A 19,573-nucleotide genomic window follows, 5' to 3' on the forward strand; every position below is an offset into this window, starting at 1 on the left:
TATAAAAATAAATTTGACAGGAACCAAACTTTATTTTAATTAAACCCCTCAAAAACTATACAATGTTTTATTTTTTATTTTTTTTATTTTGGTAGTTGTTGGCGCATCGGCTTCTGTGGCCATAATGCACCTCCCAAGGTTTTTTGCAGTCCTTTGATCCAAGCCCGAGGCGGGATTCGAACCCGCGAGCTTTGAGTTGCCCGGCAGGCACTTTACCTACCCGGCTAGCCCAGTCGGCCTATACAATGTAACTAATGGAGTGTTTCCACCATTCTTAAAAAAAAATTTTTCCCCTTAAAGTTGTTTTCAACGTGAACATTAGTTTTTTTCATTTAATTCCATTTTATAGGGAAAAAATACTTAAATTCTTAAACTCCATTGAATAAAAAAATATACAAAAAACATTAAAAATACATAATATTCAATATTAATATTAACTTAATTAAAATAATCACAATTTTTAGAGTCAGAAACAACTGTCATATGGAGAGAGAGGTGTTAATTCCTTGCTGGTAGAGGGTGCTGGTTAAACAGATCCAGTTGATGAAGTGGTCTTGAAGAAATTATCAAGCTTCAGTTGCCTTACACCTTGGTGCTGCTTCCTTATTACTGTAGATTGAAATTCTCTAAAATGTTCATAATAAGGAAGCACATCAGGGTCTGATGATGATTCAATATAATGTATGATGTCATCCATATGTTGTCTTATAACAGACAATTTAGGATGCAATAAAACTGATTCTTCGTCTTTGTCATCATCGTTTTCCACAATCTCTCCCTCAGAAAAATTTGATAGCCTGGATCACCTTCATCATTTTCGAGCCACTGTTCCACATCATTCTCAGTTGCATTTTTGTTACCGGCCCTCAGAAGAATGTCCCAAAAATTAGGCCCCTCAACTCCCTCAAAGTCCATTTCAAGTTCTACGTCATACAACTTCTTCTAAACATTGGTCAAGGTAGTAATCTTCATATCTTTCCATGCAGCTCTTAAGTTGAAGATAGCAGATCTGAAGTTGTATGCATGTAAGTTTGCAATGTTCTGGTGCCTCTTGTATCCTCTTCTGAGTCTTCTCTTTCTTCCAAAAAAACCATCACCTCTTCCAAAAACTTTAGCCACTTCCACTTCACCCCTCTGTTCGTTAGAAATACCTGTCCAGCCGAGCCTTAAACTTATTTAGGCTATCAACTTCCACGACAAGGAATGGAAGTCTGTTCCACCTACCAACCACCCGCTGGCTAAAGGCAAATTTCCGCACATCTATCCTACATCAGTCTTTCCTCAAACTTCTTCTTATACAACCTCTTACATTCAATGATTACACCCTGATCCATCGGCTGTATCAGTGAAGTAGTGTTAGGAGGCAGAAAAACACATTTAATTTCCTCATCCCTACTAACTAACCTGTCAGCATTAGGGTGAGCAGGTGCATTATCTAGCAGTAAAAGTCTTTATTTCATTAGAAGGAATTTTCAGCACATCTGTCTGATAGCATTGCACATCAGACAGATATGCTGTCTGATGTACGATGCTATTATATATAAATAGATTCTAAATGTTTCCTTTAGGACAGAAATTTTTTGTCCATTAAATTGAGGGCCTATATAATATATATATATATATATATATATTATTATTATTATTTTTTTGTTTATATTTATATACATAATATATAAGTAGTAATCTGTTCGCTACCCTGGATAGGTTTTTTTAAGCTATTGTTTATAATTGGATGAAATGGTTCCAGAATGGCCATGAATTTTGACATGGTCATTTTGGAAAGGTTTCAACCACCAGTAAACAACCATCTTACTTAGACAAACGTTACCAAATGTAGTTCTGAATACATGGAAGTTTTTGGGTACATTTTTTTTCCCCATTTGTCACATGAAAGTTGATGCTCATTTTCATATCCATTGCTCTTGAGACATCTCAACTTCCCGTCATCTGTGATCACTATAATTCATCTATCTTCAATACTAGTTATTATTGCTTCATTTTCCACTCCACCAAAGCAATAATGCTTTGGTGGAGTGGAAAATGGCTCGAACAAGTAATGTGGTGATTCTGCTCTTACTATTTTTTGTCACCTTAGTCATCTACCTCTCTTGCTTCTTAATAATTGAAGTCATCTTTGAAATGGATATCCTCCAGCTGTTAAGAACTACATTTGGTACTGATCAATTAAGGAAAGCTTTGTTTTTCTGTGGATGAAATGTTTATAAAATATCTTTTTATGTGCCACTTTTGGGAGAGATGCTCCCAAAAGTGGCATTTGGTGCCAAGATGAGTAAGCATTGGAGGGGGAGTCATTTAATCCAGGACTCTTCCCCCACATTTTGGAGGTACTGGTTTGAACTGCTTCCCACACCATCAAATAAATAATGAGCAGTTCGTGTTAAATCTGAGGTGCAAAGTTTGTCCCACAGTATGTTATTTACTGATTTTATTTTCATTCTGGAAAGCAGCTAGTAGAAGAAATTCAGGATACTGACATTATATCTTGAAAATCTGGCATTACAGTGAGTTGTAACTTACTTCAATATGTTTTGGCGAGTACTACAGACACAATAATGCACGAGTCACCTAAATATCTACAGTCTGGAATTACAGCGAGTTGTAACTTACTTCAATATGTTTGGCAAGTACTATAGACACAATAATGCACGGGTAACCTAAATATCTTTAGTAAGTCTGATGTAATGCTTATTGCATTCAACGTGTTTTATGTATTTCATCCTGTTTTTAAAATGAGTGATTTTATTGAGGAGTGAACTTGCATCAAATTTTGTTTCAAATTAGGGAAACGTTTAACTGAAATATGTGAAATATTAAAATTAGCATTTCAGATAAAATGCTGTATGTCTGTAATCATATGTAGAAATTTGCTGTGGTTTTCAAACTTCAATTAGTGTCACTTGGCCATCAAAGGTGATTAGGGCTGGCCTCCTCCATTGTCAAAATCAATGATTCAACACTCATGTTCGTGATATTATTAGGACTCAGTGCTTAACTATCTGTGTATTTATTAATGTAGATAGTATTTCTTGTGCACATGTCATTCAAATTTTTAAAACAAAATTTGAGAACGGGACATGGTTCAACCAAGTTTGTGCCTGCATGTCAGGATCTTTGTCAGTTTGCAGCTGTTGACCCAGACTGTTTCTTCCATTGTTGCTGGTGATGAATCATGGATATGACTGTAACCCAGAAACCAAGATTAGTTCTCTAAGTGAAAGATCCATCTTCTCCAGTTGCTCAAAAATGCAACCCAGTCTCAATAGTGCTTATTTTCCCCCATCCCTTCCCCCCAGAGGTCATTTTCATCATGAATTTTCTCAAACAGTCATCCAGGAATATAAACAGTTCTGCAGAAATTGTGTAATACCATTCAGAGAAAATGGAAAATTGTGCTTTTAGGATTAGTACTTGTATTATGATCAGTTATGATCACAGAATGGTAAGATGTACACTTGATATAGATGTAGGAAAGGAAAGGAAATAACCGACTCAAGTAAATAATACAAAGGTCTTTGAGATAACAGAAGAGGAGAAAAATCAGTATGTACTGAAATTTAAGAATTTCAGTACGTACTGATTGTATTGAGATTCTGCAGACCTTTCAGGATCAAGATATCAATGAGGAATACAACAACTTTCTGAACGTGATAAAGCCTGAGAAAACTATAGGTAAAAGGAAATTCAAAGAAGAAAAAATTAGTCAAGCAACACTTGTCATGATGAACCGAATACAACTAATGAAGAGCAACAAGATAAAACACTGACAAGGACAAAATTGAATATATTGAGTTCTGTAAAGCCATTTGAAAGAGACTGAGAGAGAACATAAAAAATTTAACACAAAAGAAAAGTAGAACAAGCATTAAGGGAAAACAAAGGACTTAAATCAGCAGTCATGAGCAGTAATACAGAAAGACAAATGATACTGAAACTGAAGAACAGAGATGGTGTAGTTATAAACAGCAGATAAGGCATATTCAAATAGCAGATGACTACTATAAAGAATTATATAAGGAGCAAAGGAATGCCGCCAGCAGTGAGAAAAAAGAATCACAAATTAGTAACACATATGACATACTCGATATCCTTCCTGGTGAGGTAGAACATGCACTGAAGAAAATGAAGAATCAGAAAGACCCAGGCGAAGATGAAGTTACTGTAGAGTTGTTAAAATTAGGAGGAAGAGATATGACACAGAAACTGGAAAGACTCTTCAGAAAATACATTAGGAAAGGCGTGACACCTGGCGCCTCTGTGGCCATGTGCAGGAGCAGCATTGCGTAGCACACACTTTTTGATTAGACCGGGGTTCGAGCCCGTGCACACCAAATACGGAGGATGCAGAAAGGTCAGGGAATGACCACTGCATATCCCCGGAGCAATATGGCCTTAGTTGCTAATGCTCCTAAAAACCAAATAACAAACAAACAGCGTGACACCTAAGGAGTGGAATAATGAAATTATAATTTTGCTGCATAAGAAAGGGGATAAATCAGAAATTGGAAATTATAGACCAATTAGCTTGTTGTCCCACATCTACAAGTTGTTCACAAAGGTCATTACAAACAGATTAGAAAGAAAACTTCATGAGAATCAACCAAAAGAGCAAACTAGCTTTAGGACAGGATTCTCAACTATGGATCACCTTCATGTAATATTGCAACTAACAGAGAAAGCAAATGAATATAATACACCATTATGCCTGGAATTTGTGGATTATGAAAAGTCACTTGACTCCATACAGCATAAGGTAATGTTTCGGGCACTGGAAAGACAAGGCATCGACACCCCATGCATTATGATTTTGAAGGAAATATATGAGAATGCTACCTCTTTTATTAGACTGGACAAAGACAATAGCAAATTTAAAATTGAGGACAGAGTTCGACAAGGAGACACAATATCGCCGAAGCTGTTTACTGCTGCCCTTGAGGAAGACTGCAAAGAAGCAAACCTTGCTTCTTGACCTTGCTTCTGTAAGGTTTCCATGATCTGTATGTATTACATTTATTAGACTTTATTTGTCCTTATTCTTTCCATAAAATTTAAAATTTCTTTCTTAACACAGGTATACTGCACACGGCTCCATAGCATACAAAACATGTTGGAAACAGAAGCAAGAGCATTGCCGTCTTTCTCATAATTTCTGTGGCTGGCCTCTGATGAAGACACTGAAATTGTGAAAAACACGGCAATGTAACCTTTCTGGTCGCCTTTTAATTTTCATTTCTTATTTTAATTTCTTACCAACTATCTATTCCTTTTTTATCTCTTACCTGGTTATCCTACCATATATTATTACACACCTTATCCATTTCGTAAAATTTACTTCTGGTGTATACCACAGATTCAATATGATTAAACAAAACCTTCCTTACACTTTCTTCATAATATATATACACACTGAGTGATCACTGAATTATGACCACCCCTATGAAAATTGAATGCGACCCACTGATCACGTGAGGTACAAAAGTGCAGAGTTAGTTGATTTACATAGCGTAGATAAGGAGTCAGTGATTCAGTGGGTAGTAAAATTCCGAGCGTGATGGGTAAAAGGAAGGATTTATCGGACTTTGATAAAGGACAGATTGTGGGTGCTCAATGAGCTGGTGCCTCGATTTCCCAAACTGCTGAAATGGTGGGGTGTTCAAGAGCCGCCGTAGTTAAAGTGTACTAGGACTGGCATCAAGGTCAAACAACAACCCGCTGGCAAAACTGAAAAGGTCAGCGAAAGGTTGATGTTAGAGGTGAGCACCAGGTCCGACAACTCGTACAGGCAAACAGGCACAGCAGTTTTGAAGAGTTGACTACCCAATACAACATGGGCCAACCCATAACAACTCTGGCACGACCATGCATCGCACACTTGCACGTATGAGCTATACCAGCAGATGACCCCTATGGCATCCTCTCCTAACCAAGGTTCATCAGCGTAAAAGACTCGCCTGGTGCAAAGGGCACGCAAGTTGGATGTTAGAAGACTGTAAGAAGGTTTGCCGGTCAGAGGAGTCACATTATTTACTCCACACCATGGATGGTTGAGTACGGATTTGGCGTCCACAACATGAGACTCTTCATCCATCATGCATGGTATCAAAAGTGCAGACTCGGGGAGGTGGTTGTATGGTGTGGGGAATGTTTCACTGGCAGGAACTTGGACCCCTGGTGCATGTGGAACGACATATCGGTGGTCGCCACTATCGTCAACTGCTTGCTGACTGTGTACGCCCCGCTATTTTACACTTTTTCCCGAATGGTGATGGTATCTTCCGAGATGACACTGCACTGAGACATCAGGCACTTGTTGTGCAGGAATGGTTTGAGGAACACAGTTCTGACTTCCAGTATATCGATTGGCCTCCGAACTCCCTCGACATCAATTCCATAGAGCACTTGTGGGACACTATGGAAAGGCATATCAGGCATCTGGATACACCAATCATTTCCATATGTGCATTGCTGACCGCATTACACACAGCTCGGTTGGCCATACCTCCCGAATGCTTCCGATATCTTGTTGAATCAATGCCACATCAGATAGCTGCTGTACTGAGGGCAAAAGGAGGACCTATGAAGTATATAAGGTAGGTGGTCATAATTCAGTGATCACTCAGTATACATATATATAATTGAACTGAACTTAACTAAAAACATCATGCTCCCCATCCCCTCCTCTCATGTCTTTTCTGTAAATAAAGCATCATATTCAAATTCTGCATCCCCAATATGTGTGGCACCATGTTTCTGTTATACCTATAATGTCAGTATTCAATGATTTAACCAATACTTCAAACTCATTAAATTTTGTTAATGTATTCCCGGATCGGTGTACAAATAATTAGCATCTCGTGTGGATCCCCCCCTTCTGGTTTTCAGGCTGCTGCGGGTCAAAATAGAAGCAATGTAAGAGTCGTAGCCTCTACACATGACTACTGCTGAATTATTGTGTAAATAATTGTGTTGAAATTTTGTCAGTTTGCTCGGACAAATTCCCATTTCTTCAGGACTTGGTTGAACGAGTCTGTGCTATTAAAAAGTTGCATATGATTGGAAAGTGGTCGCTGCCCATGGGATCCTTTATAACATACCACTCTATGATTGGGACCAGTACTAGAGAACAAATTGAGAGATCTATTGCTGAGGTGTTTCCATTTGGGAGCTGTATGTGAGTGTGTGCATAAGAATTGAGTATTGTGAGATTTTGTGCCTCTAAGCTTTAAATGAGTCGACCACGTCTATCTAGTTTAGGATCGCCCCATAAGGGGTGGTGCCCATTAAGATCATCTAATATACAGAGAGGTAGAGGTATCTGTGTGAAGAGATCTTTAAGATCTTTTAAAGAGTAAGTATGGTTTGGCGGCAGGTGGATTGAGACAAGTGTTATGGCAATATTGAGGGTTATACGAACAGCAACAGCTTCTAATTCAGTCTGAAGAGTAGGAGATCGGCAGAATTACTTAATAAGTACAGGTCACTGTTGAAAAAAAGCCGTGAATTAGGGTTGAATTTGAAAGTATCTGCAATTCTGCCCAGATACGATAGGAGGGAGTATATGATGAGAGCGTTGTCGATCAATTCGGCCCTGGAAAGATTGTGCAAGGCTCATGGGGTAGAATTTTTTTCTACTTGTTTTTTCTAATTTTTTCTGTACTTGTTAACAGGAGAGACTGCTTCTACAGAGATGGGATACACTTAAATAGAAAGGGTGCAAGAATATTTGCTAATGCTATTGAGGCAGTGTTAGGTGGGTTGGAAAACTGCTAGCTTGGGAGGATACAGGGACTAATAGATTAACAGTAGCCACTGGCAGAGGTGAAAGTGATTCTTGCACTGCTTCTATTGGAATGAGTAGCAGCCTGGAAAACAAGATGCAGGGTATTTCGGAGACTGCTGGGAGTCATTGCGGTACAAATAAACACATGGATTGTGTTAGGGTAGCTACGAATAGGAACAGGTGCATGTACATTGCATGTACACCAATGCTAGGAGCTTCATAAATAAATTTGATGAATTTCAGGTATTGCTCCGAACATCAAATGCATATATTGTTGGGATATCAGAGACGTGGTGTGACACAGATATAAGGAATGCAGAACTGGAATTTAGGGAGTACAATGTGTACAGAAAGAATAGAGAGGATAGGAAGGGAGGAGGGGTTATGCTATTAGTTAAGAAACACATAAAATCCAAGGATGTGAAGCCAGTTGACATCGATGGACAGCTCAGTGTCGAGTCAGTTTGGTGACACGACATAAGCATTGGAAGATCAAAATTGTGCTATAGGAGTGTGCTATAGGCCTAATGACTCTGATGAGTATAATAAGAAACTGTACAGGGAAATAGAGTTGGCCAGTAAATCAGAGAGTCTTATAATGGGGGATTTTAATTTCCCAGATATTGACTGGAATTTGTGGGTTGGTCACACACACACTAGTAAGACTTTTATGGATTTATCGAATGATTGTTTTCTACATCAGCAAGTTCGGGAGGCAACTAAAGGGAATAATACTCTTGATCTGATTATCAGTAGTGATTCTTCATGCATTAAGAATCTGCAGATAAAGGAACCACTAGGTGGCAGTGATCACAGTGTGCTGAAGTGGAATTTACTCAAAGAGGTAACTACCATCAGGGGTAAAGGGAAGGGTTTTTGCTTTCGTAAATTCAACTACTGTTGTCTGAGACAGTATTTAAATTCTATACAGTGGGACCAACTGATGATGTTACCAACAACAAATTCAAAATGGGAAGCATTCAAAGAATTTAGCTTGGAAGCTACTAGGCTTTACATACCAACTAAGAAATATTGTTCAAGGTTTAGGCCTAAATGGATGTCAGATGAACTAATGAGACATATGGCAGAGAAGAAAAATGCATGGGATACATATAAATTAATGGGTGACATGGAAGCCTACGATAGATATAAGTTGGTCTGTAACCAAGTCACAAAGGATTAGGCAGGCAAACACAGATTATGAGAAATCCTTGGCAAAGGATGCAAAGAAAAACAACAAAGAGTTCTTTACCTATGTAAACTGTAGAAGGAAAGGGATGATTCAGATTGGTCCACTAGATATTGATGGTTCAACTATTGATGATCCTGCTCAGGTGGCTAACAAACTAAATGAGTATTTTGCATCTATATTCACCTATGAGGAGTTATTCAGGGAGGGGAATGCCAGAGGAGAGTTAAACTCTGGCAGTGAGCTAGATGATTTTGTAATAAATGAGTGGAAAGTGGAGGAGAAATTGTTGAAGATAAACATAAAAAAGGCACCCGGGGTGGACGGGATCTATACAGTTATATTAAAGGAGGCAGCGAAGGAAGAAAGCAAACCCTTAGCCATAATTATGAGAGAGCTTCTTTGGACTCAAGAGAGGTACCGATTGATGGGAGATGTGCAAATGTGACCCCAATTCACAAAGGAGGATCAAAGGGTGACACAAATAATTATAGACCTGTTAGTTTAACTTCTGTTCCAGGGAAATTAATGGAGGCACTGGTTAAAGAAGCACTGCAGAATCATTTAGACAAGACTTCAGTTATAGCTCAGACGATCATTCATTGGGAGATCAAAAGTGAGAGTAGGAGTGTGCTATAGGCCTAATGATACTCAATATCTACAGGAGGCAAAATGTGTCAGGGGTGAAATGTGCTGGAGATGAAATGTGGGAGGCGAAATGCGAGGGGTCACTTTTCTGGATCCCGTTTCTGGCCCCACCTTGTGGAGGCAGGAGTGGTGCCGACGAGTGACCAAGTGATCAGAAGAATAAGACAGCAGTACGTTGCTAGTGATAGCAGTAACGTTGCAAGTGGTGGGGGGGGGGTTAGGAAAGCACTAGTACTCGCCCTAGGAAAAATGCTAGATAACATTGCACTAGAAAGATCTCTTGGGAACTATCGCTTAGCACTTGGAGCCCCTATGTACTGCAGATGTGTGAATGTATCCTCAGTTCACAAAGGGGGAATCAAAAGGTGACATGGGTAATCACAGACCTGATAGCTTAACTCTGTTCAGGGAAAATAATGGAGTCACTAGGTAAGCAAGTAATGAGGACCATCTAGACAAGGCTGCAGTTATACTTCAGGCACAGCATGGATTTGTTTAGGGGCAATCTTGTCTGACAATCTTATTGCATACTATGATGCAGTAACAAAGGAACTGGACACAAAATATAATTTTGATATCATATACTTGGATTTTAGAAACACTTTAGATACTGCTGCACATAAAAGACTGCTTTATAAATTGGAACAGTGTGGCATTAAAGGCAAGGTTACTGCATTGGATAAAGGGATGGGAGTAGACAGAGAGTGGTTATTAAAGTACACTGATTTTCATGGACTAATAACATTAGTCCATGAAAATTATTGTCGTTTTCCTATTGTCATTTTCTATTTTCATTAATGATATTGATTAAAGTTTATATCAGGCTTAATGTCTAAGTTTTCATACGATACACAGGTTAGCAGTGTGAAGAATGACCGTAATCAGGGTAAGCTACTGCAACAAAATCTAGAAAAATTAGGCACATGTGCTGAGAAATGGCAGTTGAAGTTTAACATCGACAAATGAAAGATTCTGCATATGGATAGCAGTAATTCCAGATTAACATACCAACTGTGTGGTACTACCCTCAGTGTAGTGTAAAATGAAAAGAGCTGGGGATGTAATTGTGCAGTCAGACATGAAATCCTTTGAGCAATGCAGACATATTGCTAAGACAAAGTTTTGTCAATGATATACAAAATCTTTGCTAACAAGGATAAGAGTTGATTATCCCATTGAACAAGGCAGTGAATAATAAAAACTATCATTTATTTTTTCTACTTTCAAGTAGTATTCCATACCAAAATCCAATAATTGTACATTAGGGCTCTAAATTTTTTGGTAATGTGCCCTACTCAGATACACTGAATTGCTGTAGCCAACCTGCTTTGTTCTAAACTGCAATATATCAAATTGTTTTGTACTAAACTGATGTGGAACACATTCTTCATGATATACTTCAGCTGTTTGAAAGAAACTAGATGAAGCCCAACACTTTCTCTAGCTTTCAAATTTTATTCATTTATTTCCATTTTAAAATGGGGTTGCTAATACAAAATTTTGTCCCTCTTAGTTATTAGCAATTTGAAGGACATAATGAAGAATGTGTCCAGTTTAATTTATTTGTTTCATTTAAAAAAAAAAAAAAAAAAAGAGTCAGAAAATGAATAAATGTTTTTTTATTCAAAAATCAATTTAGGGCAAGAACCTAAACAGAAACTCATCAGACATCTGATACCGATTTTCCTGACTAAAGATTTTGTTCTTTTGATATTTAATTAAAACAAAAAAGTAATAATTTATAATTAAAATGATTAAGAAGCAAATTATATCTTCTGTGATAGTCAGATCTGCAATGAACAGTTACAAGCCAAAAACACAGAAATTCATCAACAAATGAAATAAAAGTTTTCATACAAAAAAAAGCAAATAAAAAATTAGAAGCAAATAATAATATAGATAAAAAAAACCTTGCTGTCAAATTCTTATTTAAAATTCATTCTATAAAACATAAAAACTTGATCTTTAATTTAATAAAATAAAAATTTAGTAATAATAGTAAAGCATTAATACAACCAGAGGCAAATGTGACAAAAATATCTAGCATGACTTGCATGTTTTACTTGAAATTCCACTTTGTATTTATAAAGCATTTATAAATAGCATTTATATTAGATATTAGAAATAGCATTTATAAGAGAATCTCAATATTTCTTCACATAATAATAAAGTAAACAAATTCAAAATCATTCACTTACCTGGTGAAACTGTGGTTATTATTTCTGTGATAACAGGCACAGTTTGGGGCACTATAAAGAAAATTTTCCATTACACAGAAAATTACAATGTATGAGAGAGTAGAGTAAATTAGTTCTTTATAAAGTAAAGATATATTGGATCCTAATTTTAAAAAAAAATATGAACTTATATATAGTAATATATATATATATATATATATATATATATATATATATATATATATATATATATATATATATATATATATATATATATATACAGCCACTCCCTGACTTACGTAAGGGTTCCGTTCCGTGGAACTCTACGTAATTCAAATTTTACGTAAGTTGGAATTTCTGTAAATGCTTATGCAGCACTCGCAACTATGCACGCTAAATTTGATTGAGCAAAAAAGAAATGTTTGACGAACATGTAAAAAGAATTATTTATTCAATTTTTTTATCTCATGTGCAGGAAAAATTACAAAAGCGTACAAAATTACAAAAATTTCAAAATTATAAAATTACAAAAAGAGAGAGGAGTCAGGCATGGCGTCAGCAAGTTTTACCTTTCAAGAATTGTTGCCAGAATTAACTCTCCAGCTGATAAGTACGGCGCTGCGGAAGTTGAGTTCTGTGGAGATTTAGAAGGGGTTTTTTTCAACACATCACAAAATTTCTCTGCAGCTGCAGAATCGACATAGGCAACTTGACTGCATACTTTAATGTTTGGAAACCAGCGTGATGCTTGAACCTATTAAACTACCTATTTAGAAGGGGTTTTTTCCAACACATCACAAAATTTCTCTGCAGCTGCAGAATCAACACAGGCAACTTCACTGCATACTTTAATGTTTTGTAAACCAGCGCGATGCTTGAACCTATTAAACTACCCATTGCTTGCCATGGACTTGGCTTGGGGTTCGCCATATTTATCCTTAATGTCATCATAAATACTTCTTGCTTTTGCTTGAATGCCCATTAGACTCAGGGGCATTCACTTCTGAATCTGATTTTCCATCCATATTATTAATAGCTTTTCCATCTTCGATATAGCACCTGAATGCTGTTTTGTGATCACTGTTGATCTTAAATGTGTTGAACCCTTAACAGGTTATTTTATACGTGTATTGTCCTTTAAAATAGTATTCACTGTTGAAACAAAAAGACCTAATTCTCATGCAATAGATGACAAACTTTGTCCTGCTTTGTACTTCTTAATCATCTTCATTTCCAAATCAATTTTGTTTCATTTCCTAGCACTGCCACCACTTGTACTTTCCCTTTACCATTGTAATAAGTAAATAGGAATGAAGAGAAGATTCTGAAAATTTATGTTTTTTATATGATTGAAGATTTCAGTGATGTGGGAACACATTTCACCATAATACCGTAATGTAAAAACACATAGAATTCCAGTTATCGGTATTATCGCAAATGCAATAAGATCGAGTTTTATAACCATTTATAATAGATTGTGCTAACAGAAAAGCCACGCAGAAAAACAGAAAATTGTTTTGTTTTACGGTTGTGACCACCAGAAATGTGTTTTAGAAAAATATCAACAAAGGCGTTCAAAATTGATTCTTATAACAGAGCATATGATAATGATGAAAGTGTAGTGAAATTTCCATTATAAAAATGACCATTGAGAGATATAAATAGCTTAGTTATATAATGAAAATTTCAACTTCCGAGGTCTTGGAATGAATTGCAAAAAAAAAAAAAAAAAAAATTGTTATTGTGTTCACATTATGATATTTTCACAATACCTCCATTTATTCCTATGGGATGCAAAAACTTATGCAAAGTCAAATTTCCATAAGTCAAGTATTATGTAAACCAGGGAGTCCATACTGTGTGAGAGTGGTATTGCTTTATCGCTTATAATTTTATTCTTTTAAGCTTTATTTCGCTTCTCTTCCACTGTTATGGGCAAGTATAGAAATGCAGTTCCTGATACATGGTCAGTTTTTTTTTTTTTAGGATCATTAGCAACTAAGGCCATATTGCTCCAGGGATATGTGGTGGTCATTCCCTGACCTTTCTGGATTCTCTGTATTTGGTGGTCATGGGCTCGAACCCCGGTCTAATCAAGAAGTGTGTGTGCTACGCACTACTGCTCCTTCCCACCTGGCTACAGAGGCACCTACATGGTCAGGTATAGTCCCCTGATGAAATACCTGACCATGTATCAATATTTACTTTAGCTAACAGCAGATTTCTGCATTTTTGCTATCCCTTTTTTCGACGTGAAATAAAAAAAAAACAAGTGAAATAAAAGGTGAGCTATCTCACCTTTTATTTCATATGTTTAATCATTTTACTTTACAGTTCTCTCACCTCTAATTGGCTTTGCAATTCAGCCTATAATTTTCATAATTCATCATAATGTATAGGATATTCAGTTTTTCTCTCTTTTTACAAACCTACAATACTTCTTATTTCTGATATCCTCTCCCTTCTAGTTTTTGGCACTTTGTGTATTTTTCACTTCCACTTTTCACTTTTGATTTTTTGATTTGTATTTTTCACTTTTGATGTGCACCTTTATCAAATTTTATCAGGCTTATCAATTTCTACATACATATATAAACTTTTGCATCCTTTACTGCTGCTTTGTGCTCTTTGGTACATCTGTCATCCCTTACTTATTTATATTTTTATTTTTATCTATCAACTGAAACTACATATTTAAACTCATGATTTTATATTACATTTCATAAATATATATATTATTATTTTTTTTTTTTATGAAGACCCCAAACATGAAACGTATTAGAACTTCATGTAATCAGTACCATGCGTGGGTTGACAGTTGAGAAGGCAAGGAGATACTTTTTGACATTAGACTTGAATTTCAGGAAATACATGTGGAAGATGGTTGTTCCAGAAAACAGAAGTTAAAGAGATAAATAGAAAAGAAGAAAAATTAGTTTCAAATGGGACAATAAATAGATGCTAACTTGTTGTAGAACATGTTCAGACTGGTTTGGAAGAAAGTGGGGGAATTACAGATGCCAATTTAGGAGAACAGTGCCATAGAAGTATCTACAGAAAAGATATGCAGCAAAAAAAGAATGTATAAAATGGAGAGTATAGGGACTTTTGTAAGAGATGGGCCATTAATTAACCTCACTACCCTCTTTTTAATGTAGTCTAGAAGCCTTTTGAAGGTAACATCCTAGATGTAGGAACAATATTCCATAGTAGGGTGGATTAGAAATTTTTGCACAGTAAGTAATGGTTACAAGAAAAGTTATGCCAAGAAAGAGAAATAAAACCCATTTTTTTAGGTGCAGAGGAAAAATATTTTTGATGTGCTTATGAGAGATTAGTAGTTGGGATAAACCCTAATAGACATAGTGATCTTGTCTAGAAATCTCAGTATCATCAAAGTTAAGCATGGGAGCAATAGGCTCCTTTTTGCAAGATATCAGACAGGACTGAGTTTTAGAAGGATTGAAATTAATAACTGAGTTGCCTTAGTTACCGTTGCCCTATTGGGATTTACACAGAGATCATCATTTAAGGAACTGATAGCAGATATTCAAGCTGCAATTAGTTACCTTTGAAGCTGCTTGTGGGCAAGATTTCGCTAACTAGAAGGTGGAATGGTGGTGTCATCGGCACAACTATGGATAGGATTTCCAGTCAGTGGAAGAAGGTAATTAATTAATATACAAGAGGAAAAGAGTGGGAAAAAGTACTGAAAGTTGGAACATCCAACTTTCAGTAGCCTTAGTTACTTTTGCCCTATTGGGATTTACACAGAGATCATCATTTAAGGAACTGATAGCAGATATTCAAGAAGTTGAAGCTGTAGTGGGCAAGATTTCGCTAACTAGAAGGTGGAATGGTGGTGTCATTGGCACAACTATGGATAGGATTTCCAGTCAGTGGAAGAAGGTAATTAATTAATATACAAGAGGAAAAGAGTGGGAAAAAGTATTGAAAGTTGGAACATCGGTATTAGTGGAGAAGTTAGAGACAGAGCATCTCCAGTAGCAAGTGGTCAGAGAGAAAACTGGATACCCAATCACAAAAACCAGTCAGTAATTCATAAGATGAAAGCTTGTTTATAAGACCCTCATGCCAATCATGATCAAAAGGAAAAGCTTTATAAATGTAAAGAGCTTGGATTTCATCAAACTTTTCTATTAAATTTGTCACTAGATGGGTAAATTATGATCTATCCCACAAGTTCAAAGAACTGTAGAATGGACAAAGTTTTATGCCCTCCATGGCTGCGTTGTGTGCAGCCATGACTCAATGCATTGGATAGGGCAACTTCAGCAGTAAGTTAAATGGCACTCAAAAATGAATATTGGGAAGCAGTCATAAAGTGCGAAAGAGAGTGCATTGAAGGTTTATAATATAAATTATGTTATAAAATAAATTAATTTTAAATTAACCACTTTTGTGCATTACTTTTGGGATAACCGTTGTTCATTTGAACAAGAGCCATTCCATCATTGAGAGCTGGTGCTCACTGCAACTGTGAACTGATTGATGCATTTTGAAGAGTGTCATTTTCTCTCCTCTTTCTTCTCCTTTAGTTTAGTTGTTCTTATTTCTTGATTCTTATGAAATTTTTATGGTTTATTTCTCTCTATCCTTTTTAAATAAAAGATACATTTTTTTTTTTCAGTTCATCATTTATTATTTATGTGATACTTATGAACCTTTTACCTTACCTCAAGAAACAGAATACTTACATTACTTATCATTTTATCCTTTTACCAATTTTAGTTTCTGGTCAGGGTGCTAACTCACCGTAACTTGTGCATCTGTTTGGGTGGCACATGGTGCCCATTTTAAAGTAAATGATGATCATTATTATTCTTTTTTTTCAAATATTAATGGCTTAGTGGCAAATTTGACCTTTTATTTTTTATTCAGTGTTCCATAACCCCAGGGGCTCACATCTAGTGAGTGTGGGCTTGGCACACCCAGGGTCCTGAGCTGGATATCATCATTCTTCTTTTTCTTGGTGATTCCCTTCTATTTCTCTCTCTCTCTCTCTCTCTCTCTCTCTCTCTCTCGGGGTAATTCAGAAAATTTTTTTTTTTTTGGCTGGTGCAGCAATAAGCCCAGGCTTCCTTGCACTCTATGGCTAATAATAATAATACAATACAATACAATTTTATTTATCAAGAGAATTCGTTTACAATAAATGAACTTATTAAGAAAAGTAAATTTCTTGACAACAAGTTGTAATTCTTCCTTTACAACAGTTTTGTACAAATTTGTTATCTTACAGAAAAGACTATGAAGTCACTACACATAGTATATTCCACACTGTAAACTGAGGTAGTAGTTTATCTGCATATCAATTCTAATCTACTGTGTTATTGAGTATCAAGAATTTTCTTATTAGGAATTTTAATTTGGAGATGGGGTAACTTCTCCTGAGCCTGAAATCAATGCTAGCCAACAAGTTGTTTATTATATTCATTGTGTGCCTATCTCCAAATCTATTTAGTATCCCAGGGTGAGGCAAAGTAATTGCTTTTGGGTTCCTTAAATTTTGTGAGACATTTCTTTGCAGATTCGACTGTTCAAAAATAGTGTTAAGATTTTTTAAGAATAGATTTAACTTCAGTTTTTGAACTGGATACAGTATTTTATGTTTCAACAAAAATTGCCTTCTCTTGTTCAGGTCATTCCAAGAGTTTGTCCCCATTAAAAGTTTCAGAATCCTATTCATTAAGTTGTTTATTGCCCTTATTTCTGTTTTATTTGCTCGTGCCCATATATTTACTAAATAATTGAGTTGGGAGTCTACTAATGCATAAAATAAGGTAACTTTTGTTCTAAGATTTTACTTATTCTTAATGTAATAGAAAAAGTACACATAAAATCTCATTTTTTTTGTACAAGTTTGTTATATGCATTACCCAACTTACACTGTAGTCAATCCATAACCCAAGGTAACAATGATTTGAAACTTCTTCCACAGTTAGATATTTGCAATTCTTGAAATTCTGATCATGTAGGCAATCATGTTTGTGCAATTTGATAGAGAGTTGAATGTCCAAGGTTTGATGAGGAGGTCTTATTACCAAAAATTTTGTTTTTTCAAAGCTGAGTGATAATTTATTATCGTGCAACCAAGTTTGTAAATGTATTGCATTCTGTTGTAAATCATTCTCCATTTTTGTTAGGTTCTTTCCTATTGTATATAAGATTATATCATCTGCATAAATTTTTATAAAGGAGTTCTTAATTACTTCGAATATGTCATTTATATAGATGATGAACATGATTTGGCCCAGCATGTGTGCCCTGAGGTACTCCTCTCTTTACATTATAAGATTTTCCCTTTGTATTTTCTACTTCTACTGTTATTTTTCTCTTGGTTAAATAATTTGCTAGGAGTTGATTGAGTCTTCCCCTTATACCATATTTCAGTAATTTCTGTTGCAATATTGGGATATCAATTAGGTCATATGCTTTGGTCAAATCTATAAATAAAATCAATATGAAGTTATTGTTGTTTAAATGTAAGTTTAGAGAATCTACTAAGTTCTCTAATAATGTCTGTGTGCTCTTGCCCTTCTGATATGAGAATAGAGAGTTGTTTAACAGTCCATATTGATGTAAATATTTGCTTATATGGGAAAATATATAATTTTCTATTATCTTATTTAAAATTGACTGTATTGTTATTGGTCTGTAATTGCAAAAGTCATCAGGTGGTCCGTTTTTATATATAGGAATTACCTTAAATGAGAGTAAATTTGTAGGATAGCTTCCTGACTCTAACATCTGTGCTATTAGCTCTACCAAGAGAACAGAGAACTGTTCTTTGTTTCTCTTTACCTCAGTTACTGTAATACAGTCCAGTCCGTAAGATTTCTTGTTCTTTAATTATTCTATAATTTTAAGAATCTCAGTATAATGTGGAGCTAAGACTACACAAGAGTTCATTATCTGAGGAAGCCTATTTTGTGAGTAAAGGAATCTTGGCAATAGTGTATTAAATATCTATTGAGATCTAATACAGCTTTGGCAAACCTATTTGCAGCCTCATATTGTTTGTTTGCATCAGAATTCGGTTCTACTAGTGTTTTAATTTGGTTTTCCCTTGACTTTTTCTTCCTTGTACTTAACATGTTATTTATAGTGCTCCATTTATCCTTTTGTGTTATCTGCTTATCCATGAAAAGATGATTGTAATAAGTGTTTTTTTTTGCTTTTCTATCATACCTGTCACTTTATTTCTGAGTGTTTTATAATTGCGATAATGTTCTTTCTTTGATGGACAATTTCTATACTGCCTGAAATATTTATCCCTTTGTACCATTAGTTCTTCTATTTCTTTAGTCATCGAAGGTTTCCTAAGCTTAATCCTGCTACTCCCAGTGTTTGTGTTGTTGGCTGTGTGATTAACTTTTCTCTCGGTATTAAACCTCGAATTGTTTATAATTTGTATTATCTTATTTGAAAAAACATTTACATTTGTTGTGTAAGATGCTTGATTTTGTATTAACATGTTTTCTATGTTCTGTTTCAGTTTACCTGTTGATAAATAATTTTTCTTTGTAGCATTTATTAATTTTATATCTTCATATGGATGATGTTTTGAATACATATCTACTATTAGTATACATGTTCTGTGATCTGAAAGTTAATTTAATAGTATGTAGGAATTAGCATACTTCAACTTGATATTTGTAATTAGGTGGTCCAAACAAGAGCTGACTGTTACAACATTCTATTACTCTCCATCCTTTGTTGCCTAGTTAAATCTAAATA

General features: G+C 35.5%; 1 protein-coding gene across 2 annotated transcripts in view; it reads right to left on the bottom strand.

Moving 5' to 3' along the window:
• The window catches only part of LOC150091211 (hemocytin-like), a 1,750,539-nt gene that overhangs the window by 714,391 nt on the left and 1,016,575 nt on the right, over positions 1-19,573 (bottom strand). For both annotated transcript variants that reach the window (XM_090374755.1, XM_090374750.1), the window contains one exon: positions 11,834-11,884. In XM_090374755.1, the coding sequence (XP_090230881.1) occupies positions 11,834-11,884 (51 nt within the window). The remainder of the gene's footprint in view (positions 1-11,833; positions 11,885-19,573) is intronic.

The sequence above is a fragment of the Mastigoproctus giganteus genome, chromosome 1 (genome assembly GCF_048544385.1).
Source record: "Mastigoproctus giganteus isolate SK-2022 chromosome 1, ASM4854438v1, whole genome shotgun sequence".
Taxonomy (NCBI): Eukaryota; Metazoa; Arthropoda; class Arachnida; order Uropygi; family Thelyphonidae; genus Mastigoproctus; species Mastigoproctus giganteus.